The 15,445-nt window shown below is 43.1% G+C and overlaps 1 protein-coding gene across 4 annotated transcripts in view; it reads right to left on the minus strand.

The window, feature by feature from the left end:
* The window catches only part of cdk14 (cyclin-dependent kinase 14), a 136,251-nt gene that overhangs the window by 45,863 nt on the left and 74,943 nt on the right, over nucleotides 1–15,445 (minus strand). For all 4 annotated transcript variants that reach the window (XM_026373098.1, XM_026373100.1, XM_026373099.1 and 1 more), the window contains 2 exons: nucleotides 5,940–6,003; nucleotides 2,296–2,344 (listed from right to left, as the gene is read on the minus strand). In XM_026373098.1, coding sequence (XP_026228883.1) covers nucleotides 2,296–2,344; nucleotides 5,940–6,003 — 113 coding nt within the window. The remainder of the gene's footprint in view (nucleotides 1–2,295; nucleotides 2,345–5,939; nucleotides 6,004–15,445) is intronic.

Below are 15,445 nucleotides of genomic sequence, written 5' to 3' on the forward strand. Positions count from 1 at the left end.
CATGTTCTGCAGCCTTCTCATGGTTCGCTCCCCAGTCAAGCACTCTGACAGCCTCTCCCTCGGCTCTCAATGGGGATCTCGGCTCGACTTATCAGCACAGAGACAGAGGGAGGATAAGTCTCTGTTCAACTCATCAACGCCACTCAGCAAAGAGGCAGATAAAGTTAATGAAGTCCATCAGGACCTCTTCTCGCCTCTTTCTCAGACAGCTGGAAAGTTCTCTGCAACTCCAAGCGAAGACAAGCTAGTGTGGAAAAGTGTATAGTGATGGAAAAAGACGTCTTTGATTACTGTTCCACTGATACACAAGCGGCCCATACACATCCGTTCAGTATTTTCAAAGTGTTTCAGGGGTGACCTCTCCCACTTCTGATTCAAACTGTTCATCAGGGGTTATTATTTGAGGTGTAAGAGCTTCAATACCCAGAGTGTCCAGCCACTCCAGATGTTATCATGCCAATCAGCTGCTCTTATGTGTTAGCCTCAGTAGGCTTTCCACTCCTCTTCTCTGCCCTGCTGTTATCACAGATCTGGTGTGAAGGGCGTGAGCTTGTTTATCCCATCTCACCTGAAGGACCGCCTTTACGCTGACCAGTGGTTACACAGATGTTGCTGTGTGAGGACACTGCCTGAGCCTGAGCCTCTTTTGATTTCCACAGTTTTTTTTTTGTGAATCTCTCACGTGTGAGTCACCGGCGGTGTAAAAAAGAAATCACCCAATGAAAAAAAAAAGAAATGTCAATAAGAGCATGCTGGCTTGTTGATGTACAATACAGTAAGTGCACATTCCTTTCTGCTAATGCTGTCAACCAGCCACAGTGAATAAGCTCACATCTGCTCGATCGATAGTATCTCCTGAAACAATCAAACCGCTCCGGGCGATGACACATTCACAGCAGAGAGGCATTCTTTCTTCAGCGGAGCGCGCTCAGGTTTTTTTTTTTTTTTTTTTGCAGGAAACAACGTGTCTGTACTGCCCCTCACTGCAGCAGAAAGTGACCAGCATCTTTAGTTTGAGAGGAGCAGCTGCCAAGAGCTGTTTTTGTCTGCAGACGTCCTGCGAGGAGCTTTTTACTCCGTCTGGCTCGTTTGATGATGATGAGGGTGTCGTGAGGGCAACGTGGAGGTGTAACCGGGGAAACAGGCTGCAGCACGCATCCGTCATAGATGTCTGGTTCTGTACACAGCTTTGGTTGACTGGTATGGGTTAGAGGATTGGACACGTGTTCCTAAGTGTGGCACAACCAGGAAACAAAAAGTTTGTTTCATATGAGAGAACGTCTGGGCAATTGTAACTCTGATGAAATCCAGTATACTGTCTGCTGTATAGCTACGTTGTGTAGCTCGCTACCTTTAGTTAACTAGCTGATTTCATTAGCTTAGAATTTGCTATTCTGGGTTAATTGGAGTAATAGATCTGACTGGTGCGTGACAATTAAGAGTATCTGTTGTTATCATACAGTCACATCGGAAAAAAGTGAGGCTTTCTTTGCCAGTGTGGCCATATTTTGGATGTTATTTGCTCTTATTTTCATGTAAAAATGTTTTTATTTGTCATTACGAACGTTGGAGATGAGCTTGATTTGTTGCACAGTTTAAATTGTTACTTTAATTGATGATTATCTTAAGTAACAACATGTAATATTTAGTTTTTACGTTTTTTACATTGTATACAGGTCAAGCTCATGATATCTGTATGACTGTCCATATTTTATTCCATAAAATAAAGGAAAGCAGCTGAGTGAGAGCACAAACAAGAGAGCAGAGGAGGGGGAGCCAAGTCGGAGCACCGAGACAAAGTGAACGCATTTGTTCATATCATATTCATCGTTCTCTGGCCTACGATAAAAGGTAGGAGGGAGGAAGTGATGGCCATTAACATTCCACATTACTTTCTTTCTTTGTATTTTTATTTCCTCCTGGACAGGAGCGACGCCAGGAGACTGGGAGGAGGACAGAGAGAGAGAGAGAGAGAGAGAGAGAGAGAGAGAGAGAGAGAGAGAGAGGGAGAGAGGGAGAAAATAAAATCCACAGCGGCTCTCTTCACTCTGTTTTTCACTCCTCTCTAAATTCTGTGGTCTCCCTTCCAGATGTATGCCTGGGGCAAACAGTGGCACACATGGGGGAGCGGCCCAGACTGTGCCACCGTGCCCTTTCGCTGCCATATGCGCCTCATGTCTCAGAGCACATGTGTGTACACTGTAGGAATGAAGGAAAGACACTGCACTTACATACTGAAAGCACAGACACACACACACACACACACACACACACACACACACACAGTTAACTTACTTATTCCACGCTTGTCTGAGCTTCTTAGCGCTGTACACCGTAAAGCGGTCTGCAACGAGAAGACAACAAACAAACTATTACATCTGTGAACTCCGACCTGCCATCTGGTGAGCGTGCAGTCATCACAGGACTTTAAAGCTACTCACCTGCTGCACTGCTGTGAAACACCTAACAGCAGAGCAGCTAGATGCGGCAGCGAAATACAAGCTGAATGTGCAGGAAGTTTTCAGTTAACCGTAACTGGACGTGACTTTGACATCATGATATTATCATTATTGTTTTTACAGCCAAGAACAGCACAGGTTGAACTAACAGCATTATGTGGTGCACTGTTCCTTTTAAGCATTCAAGAAAGCCGTGCCAGTGTTTCTGGATCACTGTGATGGAATGCAGCCATAATTAATGCAGTTAAACACACCTGTGCCCCCCTGCTGTGACAAGGTGTCTGCTGAGATAATGGTTACCGCGGTATTTTAATTATATGAAATTGTACGTGTTGTGTTATGCATAAGCCAAACTGATTACTAGTTGATAGAAAATCAGAACTGCTCTTGAGCAGCTCTGAATGTCTGCTGCTGAGCCAGACCACATTAAATTGTTACATATTTGAGAGGAGTTTGGTGAGACAGCCATCACGTTTCCACAGCTATGTTTATTATACTGCGAGTGTCTGTGAGGCTCACCATTCTCTTAATCTGGGCCAAAAAGTGTCATGTGGACACACAGTCGGGCTGAGCTGCCAACCCGACCGACTACCATGCAAGTTAGCCAGCCACCCAGCGAGCTAGTCCACCCTCCCACGCTGCCAGCTTAATCCTAGCGGCCAGCCACTCAGTGGTGTGTCAGAGTCGCTCTTCATCCTGCCAGCTAGCCGACAGTGGGTGCTGTCACCCAGTTCAGTGCCAGGGCTGGCCTGTGCTGACCACAGCTTCCTGCTTGGCAGAGGTGAAGGCTGCCAGCCGGGAGTAGCCACAAATAGATGGAGCGAGGGTGTGGAGGTTAAACTGGAACATGCTCACTTTAAATCCTACTTTTATTGTCACAGTGTACCGACACATACAACGTATTAATATGGGACAAAGAGTTTAAAACAGCTTCTTTTACATGCTAACAAAACAATATGCATGTTACTTAGGTCCCTGAAGAGTGTCGTGCTGGTCTGCATTCAAAATAAAAAAATTTATAAATTATCCTTTTTTTAGTCATCTTACACCTTAATGAGCAAAAGAAGTCACAAAAAAAACAGTGAAATCAAATCTTTGATTGCTTCTGAATATTTTAAATAATTTAATGCTACTTTAATAATAATAATAATGATAATAACAGTATTAATGATCCCCTTGGAGAAATTGTTCTTTGGACAGCTGCAATAGTTGGCATTGCTACTACTATGCTACACCTCAACATATAGCCAGGAGGAACAAACTAGTACCACCCTGGGCTTTATAGACGAGTGTGCATGCTTTTTGCATGTTTGAATTGTATTTGTATTTGTCTGTGCTCCGCCACGTGTTTATTCTGGTACACATGTCTCTCCTGGCAGATGTTTCCCTCTTGCTTTTATACAGATTTGCTATAAAACTGTATATAAGGTTTCAGAGCAGCTTTTTTTTTTTATTAATGTTGCCTGGCTGGATACTTCTTCTGTTCAGCTTGCAAAACAAAACCGTTAAACTTAAATGAACTCAATTCCCCGCTTTAGCAAACAGTGATGAAAAATAAATCATTTTTGCAGATAACACTGGTCTAGCTTGGAATGCAGCGTAAAGGCCTGCCCTCGCATCTCACTGAGTAAGAGCAGGGGGGGGGGGGGGGGGAGAGTTACAGCGAGATATGACTGGATCTCAGACACGACAGTGTGGCTTGACCTCAGAGTGGAGGCGCCACTTATTTTTCACATTTTTGTGGTTATGAAAAGGTTCCACGGATACTTCTTCACTTCCAAATTCAAGTGATGTATCGAATGGACTGGGGAAAAAAAAAAAAAGAAAAAGACGGAAAGTTTTATGCATGTAGATGTAATGGTGAAATGTGACGAATCATAACCAGAAGAGGGGATGCAGTCTCTGTGTGCCTAAAATGTGAGCTAATATCAGTCCGCTCAGAGGAAATCACTGCCGCTGTGGCTTCAGGACTGTTGCAATACTGCCATCTGCTGTTTACTTCAGCCGCTGTAGCGTGTTGCATTTGAATGTCTGGCATAGTGTGGATGCATCACACTATTACCTCTGAATGCACTTCATGACAACCACACTGTAACGTTCAGCTGAGGTTTTTATTCTGTCGTATTAGTTGAACACCTGTATTTGCACATTTGTAATCCTTACCACTTTCCCTACAATATGATCTTTACTCCCTCCCTGCATGTTGATGACATCATATTTGTGCACTCTGAGGCTTTAGGATATTTTGACACCACAAATTGGTTTGAGTTTATTTCCATCATCTCCGGTACTTCCTATGTTTGCGGAAGGTGCAGGCATAACAACATCATATGAACAGATGCACTGCTTGGAGGCTGGCACCAGGCAAAGCTTTCTGTGTGTGTGTGTGTGTGTGTGTGTGGCTCAGACAGCTGCACAGCTGTTCAACACAGTGTGTGAGAGGCTAACAAGAGCCAACTGTCGCCATGGCCACAGGACGAGAGATTACATTTGTATGTGTTGTGTGTGTGTGTGTGTGTGTGTGTGTGTGTGTGTGTGTGTGTGTGTGTGTGTGTGTGTGTGTGTGAGACCATGAGAGTCACCCCCGTTGGTCCCTAATTGGCCACTGGAGAAAGGGGACCGGGTCACACAGCTTTGTGATGCCTCACTGCCCCACACTTTTTCTCCAGCCCTCTCTAACCCATCCTCGCCTGTCCTCTCTCCTCTCTCCTCCACTCCAGCTCTTCTTCCCTTTATCAGCTAACACTAATCTGCAGTCCCTCTATTCATGTTCTCTCTAAAAAGCCCTAATGAGCTCCCAGAGGGTACAGCTACCCTGGCAGTGCTGCCACCCCCACTGCTGCTGCTGCTGCTGCTGCTGCTGCTGCATTAATGCAGTACACTGAGTTTCTGCTAGACTGGTCCATACTGAACACATAAACAAATGTGCAGCTGATAGGCTCTGGTGTGCACACTTTGAACATTTTGAAGTTTAATAAGGAGTCGTCTAAAGTGTTAGCATAAGGTCTATGGCTGAGTTCAGTGTGAATATTTCATTATATAATTTGACACAAGTTCCTTCCATTTAAAATGTGTTTTTGCATGTTCAACAATTAAAAATTAACAAACAGTACAGCTATTATTTAGCAATTACACTACTAGGGTAATTTCAAAAAGCAACCTCAGTTCAGCAGTTGAACATTAAATATTTTTAGTGTTGAAGATAAATTGATCCTTGCCATTCAGAAACTTAACATAATATACTGTAGGTTACACAGTATAGTGAGGAATAATAATGGACCCATGATAACACGTTACCACCCAGAATATAAAGTATAACAGCATATTAAATATAATAACATATACAGTACCAGGCGGAGTGAAAAAAGCTTCCACGCTTATACCATGTTATTTACCTTGGTCTAGTTAACTGCAGGTCAGATTATTGAGAGATAAACACATTTACAGCATGAAGGTACTTTATGACATAAAAGGTCTCACCTGGTTTGAAATGTGGCAAAGAGTTAACACCAGGCCAGGTATCCTCAGATGGGGTGCCGAGGACCTGAAGAAACACCGAAAACACCAAGTTAAAGGGTGAAATATAATACATAAACTATGATTCAAATCATTGGTAATCCTAGTTTACCATTTATTATCTTTATCTGTCCAGTTTGATGGAGAACAAAGGGTGATTAGCACGGGAAGCTAAGACATATAATAATAAGACAGGTTAAATACTTATATACCTATTATACTTTACAGAAACCTGGAGCATTTATACTTCTTGTTGTACACAAAATCCTTAACCATTTAAGTTCAAGTTTTTGTGAGTAATAGTACAGCATGTGAATTGAGTTATTCACTGATAAATTCATTGTAGCTCATTCTCTGAATTAGAAAAGATGATCTGATTATCAGGGTACCATGATTTGCTGTATGAGAAAGGTGAAATTCCAGCACGGAGTCATCTCGCCGCTTGAGAGCAGTAATCGCGATAAGTATATCTTTTTATGGAAAGGCTGGCTGAGTTCGCACGCACGCTGCCTGGGTTTATGATGACAAAACCCAGAGCAGCGGACGTGCCTTTTACATGATCCATCGCAGCTAAGCAGCGTTAATAGTTTCCAGATTGCCCAGTCGTCCCTGATCTGCAGCACACTCCTACAGTGGAGTAGGTGCTCAGGGTAAATTCTTCGATTTATAGGCTACTGCCTGCTTTAGGACCATGCACGTAAACTCTGGGTGGAGGTGTGTTGAAGGATCACTCTGATTAATCGTTTTCAGATGCTTCAGTTGGCGCAACTCAGAAAGAGGAATAAAAGTAAAAGTTGAAAGAATGCTAATCAGTCACAGTGGATCACGGCAGTTGCTGAGACCCTGCTGACAGTATGTTCTCTTATAGATGATGTTTCCATAAGCTTTTAAAACCATTTAACCACCTCCTTCTTATTGTGAATTGAACAGCTGACATTACATCACAACGTCTGCTGGAAAGATTGTGTTTTACAAAAACTCGATGTCGAGTCAGAGAACACAAAGGGAAATGGGTGGTGTGGTTACAAAAGGTATTAGTGAACCCACATTTTTTGAATAAAACCAGAGGCTCAGATGCTTGTTGGGTTATGTCTGCCTGGCTCACAGTGGGTGTAATAACAAAACATGCCACCAGAGGGCAGTAAAGCACCATGAGGGACGTCAGCAGGAGCAGGACAACAGAGATCAAATTGCAAGCTCAGCGACCGAACTTCACTTTTTAAAAGCACACATGTTATGTATTTAGTTTTACTGACAGGACACAGTATACCTTAGTGCTTTAAGATAGCACAAACCTTTCATTAGAAACATTGTGTCAAACCCGCTGTGTGTAAGTTAAGTGAAATGACTGCATTAGTATCAAGGGGATTCTGATTTCAATCATCAAAGCTGTTGTAGTTGTAGTTTCAAAGAACAATCAGTAATAGTAATAGTAAAAACACATACTATACATACCATAAGCTGTATTTAGTGGCTTCAGATACTAGGCAGACCCCTTCACTGTGTGTTTTGTTGAATGCTAATTTTAAAATGATAAAACTTATGACAATGAGGTTCATATGTAAAAAGCTTCGTTTAAAAAAAAACCCATCTGTACTGTAAAAGAGAAAATAATCAGCTACATGTTAACACCTAAAGATTTGGCATGTAGTTCCAAGGTTGAGAGCTCTACTTCTTTATGCACCCCCCTCCACATATTTGTGTGGGGGGAGAGGATGGGTGTGGGGCGTTGCCGTGGATGTTTGTTAGGGCAGAGGATTTACAGTAGAGAGATGAACTGATGAAAGGGGGTGCGCTCAGTGTCGGACCCCACAGCTTTCACAGGCAGGATTGTGACTAGATGGGTGAAACATATACAGTAAGGGTAGGATGAGTTATGAAGCAGGAGGGGTGGGCGTGGGAGTTTTTCAGGGGTGATGGGGGAACGAAGGGGGCTTGTGAGCGGATCTCCATCTAGTCCACAGAGCTGAAACGGGCTTGCATTATTGATGGAACAGTTCACAGGCCTTTGAAGTGAGGAAGGGGAGAGCCGAGTTACGGGGTTGTGGCTGGTTATGAATGTCAGGGTCTTTATGAGGATATCAGAGGGGGAAGTAGAATAGCAACAGTAGAGGTTGGGGTGTAGGGAAAAAAAAGTCAAATTTCACCGCATGCCCTACAACAGCTGTCAAACTAACGTTTTGGTTGCTCATTGCTTCATATAAAAATGAAGCAATGAATTAAGCTATGTTCATATTACCTGCTTAAGAATCTAAATCCAATATTTTGGCCACAAAGCTTTCAGATCACACAGTGTGGTCAAACCAAAGCAAAGAGCAACAATAGTGGTGGACGGTTGGTACTGTACATTGTGAAGGGTTCAATTTTATTGACTTTTATGGAGAAGCTTGTGTTAAAGGGGAAAATACAGTTTCCAGACAGATACAGATACAGATACGCTTTTTAGTAAATTCTCAGTTCAGACCATGGCAGAGTGAGAAGTTAATACAGTCAGTGAAGTCCAGTTTAAATAATGCATCAGTGCATTTAACATGAATGAGCTGCACAATGCAAACTCGAATACAAACTTTAATTCACTGAAGCAGTCACCTCCTCACCCACTCAACCACTAACTGGACAGCACGTAGGCAGCGATCATGCTCCACACCTTCACGGTCATGATTTTAACACTAAATTCCCAACTGCAACTACAATCTAGCCGTAAATACTACGTGTAAGCAGCACGTGACTACAAGGTTAGGGTTATGCACAAGAATGAGTTGGTTATGGGTCAGAGAACACATCAAAATGTTAAAAGGGCTTCACTGCACAAGGTGAATGAAATCATCACTGCTTCTGCTTGAGCTTCAAACTGATGAGGTAATGTCGTATCTTCCTTTCTAACCTACATGGAAAAAAGTTTCCTACTTCTAAGACTAAGCCCAGAGTACTGGATATATGAAAGAGCACGTTGTAGCAGAGAACAGAGCCATCCATCACAGAGGCCTGTGCATGAATGTAAAGGGAGTGAGAGAGAAAAAGGTCAGACAGAGAAAGTCCTGACACGCGGGAATTTCTGCGAGGTCACAGGCCGTGACCCTGAACTCTGCACAAACATTCTGCTAGATGTACGTACTCCCCAACACTTCCCACTGTATGTTACCGACCACCCACCCAGCCTGACACACACAGTATGTCTGAACTTCACTCATGGACCTTATTATACAGTTACTGTTGGTCCACAAGTATTGGAACAATGATATTTAGGAAGTGCTTTGGGTGTAGACTGTCACCTTTAAGCAGGGGTTTGTTCAAAAGTACTATAAAACACCAATTATCGGGTTTTATAATAGTAATATTCAAAACTAAAGCATTGGTAAGTTTATAAAAACATGTAAAAATACACATACACAAGCTCATCTGTGAAGCATGGCAGAAGAAGTGGTTCTACATGCACAGTATGGAAGTAACTGGTTCCCTTTCTGTTTACCCATGACATGGCTGTTAAAGCAAATGCACTGGACAGAGGTTCACAGTGCAGGTGGACAATGAACTGCAGCATACTGTGAAAAGAACCCAACTTTTATGTCTTTTTTTTAAAGCAGTGAGGTGGAATATTCAGTAACGCCTCAGTCAAACATCTGACCCGAACCCAACTGAGCATAGGTATCATTCGCTGAAGGCAAAACACCCCACGAGCAAAGAAGAACTGAAGACAGCTGCAGTGATGAATGCAGAGCATCACCAGGGGATAAAAACAGCCATTTACACCAAAGCATTTTCCTACCAAGTGTTAAAATTGAGTGCGATGCATGATTTTGTTTTGTCTTTTTGTCTATCCCAATATTCTACCAAACTAACCACAGTCGAGGCAAATACAGCTCAGTGGTTTTCATTTCAGGTTGTTGTGGTTTTTATTCTGTTCCCTATGTTTCTAAGCACCTTTGGAGAGGTGCAGATATATAACTTAAGCTTGTTCCCTCACAAATACTCATGTGTGGATTAAGGGCACTCCCTGAGTATCAGTACTGATCATACTCACAGCTGTATCCAACCCCTGCCTCATCCACATTCCTACCTCTGCTCTCTCTTTGTCCTAAGGTTGACCCCAGCCCCTCATCCCCTCTGCTCCAAGTCCCACCCTCTACTGCTCTCCAACCCCAAGCAGATTGGGGTCACCTCAAGCCAGGGGTCAAACGGATCAGAACCAGAGCCAAGTGGATCAGCTGTCTCCCCCTGCGAGCGAGTGGAATGCATTCAGTAAGCCCTGACTATCCTGTCTGTGACATGGGCATCCATCTGCTGAAACCCAGACACAACGGCTGTTGGTGAAGCCCCCCCCCACCCCCACCCCTCTTGCTCAGCCTCTCGCTCAGCCTCTCGCTCTCTCCTGGGGGAAGAGATAAACTCACATGTGCACTGGCTTACTCTTCCTAGCAGGACTGCACTGTACATAAACAGGCCTCTCTGTACAGAGCACCATACTGTTCATGTTGCCTGAGGACATTGTTATCAGCATTTCCATCGCACATAAACCTAATAACATAATTCCACTTCCAAAATGTCATGTTTTTGACATTTTATTATGGTGCAAAATTGTCAATATGTAAATAAAATATGGTAGGCAAAAAACAAGAGTCATACATAGCGTTATACTGTTTACATTTCCTAAAGCAGAATGGAAACTTTAGATCTAAGACTTAGAACATGAGTCAGAAGTCAGAATAATAACAGGAGCTACACAATCCATTTATAATAACCTTCTTTCTTTTTTATCAGCATCAAACAGCAAATGCCACGTACGTCACAGAGAAGGTTTTGAACATGCTTTATTGCAGGTCGACTGCAGGAACTTACTGACCCGTTATGAACCTCCCCCCCCTTGATGCACGTTCTGGTTTTGTTTCTTGAGAACCACTGCACATTTCAGCAGCACTCAAAAGCTAAAGAGCACATCACAAGTTCCAGGAACTCGCAGGAGCCAAGTTTCATCATTAGTAGCCAGCAAAAAACATAACAGCTATGAGTGTTGGTTCAGACTTCATTCTTATTGAAATGAGTCGAGTGAAACCACTTCATAAGCTATAAACAACTGAAAACAAATGGACGTCGGTTTGTGGACGCTTAATAAACAGATTTATGATTTCTGGAAGAATACTGTCTATGTAACATCCATTGACTTCAAGTCAGTGGGTGCTTTAGCATTTCCAATTTAACAAACCTACTGTGACATCAATGAATTAATTCATTTTTTAATCTTAAGTTGAAGCACTAAAACCTCTGCACTTGAGCCACTGAACATGATTTGCAGATGACCTCACGCACACGTTCCCACTCTTACTGCTGTCCCCTGTCAATCCCAGAATGCAACAGTATAGCAAAGCAGTATAGAATACCTTTACTGTATGTCCCACAGTGTTACTTTTTACTTTTCAGTTGACGACCAGGTGTATCCACGTGGGGCCAGGGGGAGTAGCAACAAGAATATTACTCATGTAACATGTGAACATCCTAACTGACATGATGTCTGTGTTTAATGACCATAATCTGATGGTAATAATCACAAAACATTAGCCAGTGTGTGGGAGTAAATAACTAGTGTGTATGGATTGGACTGTGTTTTTAAAAATACAATTCTTTAAAAATTTGAATGAATTTATTTACAGTGCTCATATTTCACCACAAACACCAGGTATTTTAATCACACTAATATGAGGCGGCTCGTTGTGTATTAAGTAGAAGCACACACACACACACACACACAGGCACGCACGCACGAACATGCTCATGCTCACCTCTGTCTGACAGGCTATTTCCTGCAGATAGACCTGTCTGTATTCATATAGCTCTTCTAGTGAATGTAATCTTTCGTGTGGCGACAGCTAGTTACCCAGCACAACATTAACTCACACAGACAACCGGTGTGATTGAAAGTGTGCGAGATACAAAGAGACGCATAGCTGTGTTTACGCCTATGTACAGAAAATGCACAGGTCTGCACATACAGATTTACCGCACGTATTTCACCAGCACACATCTGAAACACACTCACCCCCTCACTCAGACTCGCACATGCAGCAATGTAGGAATGGTGATAAGCCCGGGAAATGGTACAACCTTAAAGCTGTCAGGGATAATAACGTGTGTGTGTGTGTGTGTGTGTGTGTCATCGTAGGAAAACTGGCCCTGTGGAAATATCTGGTTTAACAAAGAAGAACAGAACAGAAAATCCATTTGATGATTATTTATTTATTTGCCACATTAGACTGATTCAGTGGTTAATTGTTAATGGGCACATTAGCAAGACGTAGAGGTTCTGTCTCGACTTCTACACCAGTCCTGTCCCCGTCTAAGAATTACATTTCTATTCAACTAAACTGCAACCACGATTCAATTTTTGTAGCAAATACAATGATATGATAGTTATGATGGATGGAGGGTATACTGTATGAAGGGACACACAGCAGACCAGAGTTGCTTGTATGTTTCATAGATGTGTTAACACTTAACTTGAACAACTAACGTGAAGTTGAACCCACAATGCAGCAAGCACCAAACGCGGTCCATTAGACCACCAGGGAAATTACGTTCGGTACAGGAGATGAATTACTACACAGACTTTTCTAGATGCTTTCTGTGCACAACAAACAACAAAACTCCACTTGATAACAGTCAAACACAGAGAAGGAACCTCGACTTGTACAAATACTGACAAATCACAATGAATCAACGAGCAGAAGCTGCACAAACTGCACTGGAAGATCCAAAATGTTTGCTGACTAACAAAAAGCACGGAAAGTCTAATTAGTGTGCTCAGCAGACAGCATATGCAAAATTTCAATTACCCAAGCACCCCATGGAGGAATAAGTCCTGTGTTACAGTTGAGACAGGCAGGTCCTCCCGCCCCCGTGCCCTGCTTGTTTTCCAACCATCCCTGCCCTACCCATTACTGATTACCTGGATCAGGTGTGTTCAGTCAATCAGAAACTGGAAGAGGAGAAAAACTCTCGGCCATCTTGTGACATTCTGGACCTGCAAACGTTGTAACGAACCTGTCGACTCGACTCCTGGCAGGGTGCCTATGAAACAGTGATGGAAGCTGACCTTTCGCGTTCCCTCTTCAAACAACGTGGCCTTTAAGGTGCTTCTGACTCCGCATAATTCATTGATGGTGCCCTTCACGCGAGTCTCTCTCGGGCTGTGCATCCAAACCCTGACCTGTCTGACAGCCACTGCAGCAGACACACAGGGCTGCAGAGCAGGCAGGATGGATGGATGGAAATGTCAACATCAGGCTCACCCTGACAGGCCGTCTGCGGCTGTGATTGCACGCTGCTACGCCAAGCTGCATACCTCCACATATCCATATTCATCTGGTTTACCTCTGGCTGACAGCTGAATACACACTGACACAAAACACTGGATGTGATTTGGATGAGAAACAGCAAAAGCTCAGTTTGGTCCATGAGTATTAGGAATTTATTTACAGTGTTCTAAACAAAGATACATTCAAATATCTTTGTAAACTATTATTTTTAACTCTATTACAAATTTGTCTACATTTTTCTGAATGAACATAGGTTGCAGCACGCTTTTCTTCAGGTATTCAGGCTGATTTTTCAGCCTGCTTCGCAGGTTATTTGCATACATCAATCCCCCAGTGGACCTCCATGATGCTGCCAGACAAAAAAAAAAAAGAATTCTGACCAAACTGGAAAGGCTCTGTAGGGAAGCAGTGTGCAGCTGAGCCTCATCATCAGTCTGGCCAGCGGCCATCCCACTGTTAGCCCTCTTTCCTCTCTTGTCCCACCATGATGGGCCTTTTTGTCTGAGAGGGGAGCCAGGCTCACAGTGGGCTGGAGCCTCTTACAGAGGTGTACAGGAGGCCCCTCCTTTTCCCTTCCAGCTAAAAAAAAAAAAAAAAATCAATGGGAAGTGTTTTTCTTCATCTCTTTCAGTCCTCCTGCTACAATTGGGTTGCCTGCCTGCAGGGCGTTCTCCACCTCTCCTCATCCCTTCATCCCAAACCCATCCATTCTCAGATGTGTATCTCCAGCCTTCAGCCCAGAGGCCAAACATCAGTGAAAACGCTTTGTCTCCATACTTGACTTCATCCCGTGTCAAACCCCTTTCACACTCTCATCTCTGTAATTTTCTACATTAATTATTCAGGCCCTTCAAGCCAAGGAATATGAATCCATCACGTCTGCCCTGCTACACTCCGCTTCAATTAAGCGACTGAAGATGAAATTAAGTAGGATGGCAGATCAGATGATTAAAGGATTCATGAGACATCACATTCACTGTAAAAGATTTATGCTAACTGTCTAATGTGGACATAAATACAAACATGTAATGACTTAATGACAACTGTACTATAGTTCACCATGAAGTATCTTCATCCTTCGGGATTTACGTTCATGCTGACCAGCAGTGGATGCAGAACACACTGGGTGGAAAACGAGTGACAAGGGGTTTAGCTGGAACTGTGCCTCCACAATAGAGGTACAGCTGCATCCTCTTACCCTGCAACAGCAACAGTGCTTAGAGTACACTGTGGAATTTAAATGACACTTGACTGGTATTAATGGGCCTGATGTGTGTGTAGAACACACCTCACACACACTATTAGACTATAATCGGATACTTTTGGCACAGGCAAAAGCAGAATAGAAGCGATGATTTATGCTGATTATGGCACATTCCGACCCCGTCATCAGCATGTGGCCACCAAGATTAATAGGTCAGCTGATTTTTGTACATCTCACAGTTTCATTTCATACTTTATACACCAAAGTAAATGAGACAGATACATCTGTAGATGGATATTAGGTGTTTCTCCCTCCATCAGGTCCTCAGCTCTGGTAATGGATGCTACTCTACATTTGAACTAGATCAGAAGCTGCTTCCTCTGCTGCCATCCAGTGTGATCGACGTGGGAAAGCAGGTTTACAGCCCAACAGAAGCAATTACTGAACAATGGCTAATACACACCCCCTCCCAAACATGTGATTGGCTATCGTAATGACGGCCTTAGTGAGTGTAACTCTGAATATTCGAAGCACTGACTCAAATAAGCAAATTAGAGAAACCCTTGAATCGACAGTAGTTTACTTGATATACGTTTTATACTCAGGCCTGAGTACTGAACCTCAAAACAAGAGGTTATAGTCATGGACAGGGCAATGACATGACCTAAATGCATCATGTATGGTCTGGGTATGGTCATGGCCATTTGGTGACAGAAAATACCCCAAGTATGACCCAAAGTGAGTGCAGCTGGCAGAGCACCGACAGAGAACAAACCCAGCATCTGGTGTCTGCGGGTTCCAGACTACAGACAGTGATTGACTGTAAAGCAATCGCAACCAAATATTAAAATGAAAATATGAAAGAATTGCTGTCACTTCTACATGGTTCATCTAATATCTTTGACCAAACCCTGGTAAAACTGTAGAAAAGGGTTTCTGTAATGCAAACCAAGTATCAT

This window comes from Anabas testudineus, chromosome 16 (genome assembly GCF_900324465.2).
Source record: "Anabas testudineus chromosome 16, fAnaTes1.2, whole genome shotgun sequence".
In the NCBI taxonomy this organism is placed as follows: Eukaryota; Metazoa; Chordata; class Actinopteri; order Anabantiformes; family Anabantidae; genus Anabas; species Anabas testudineus.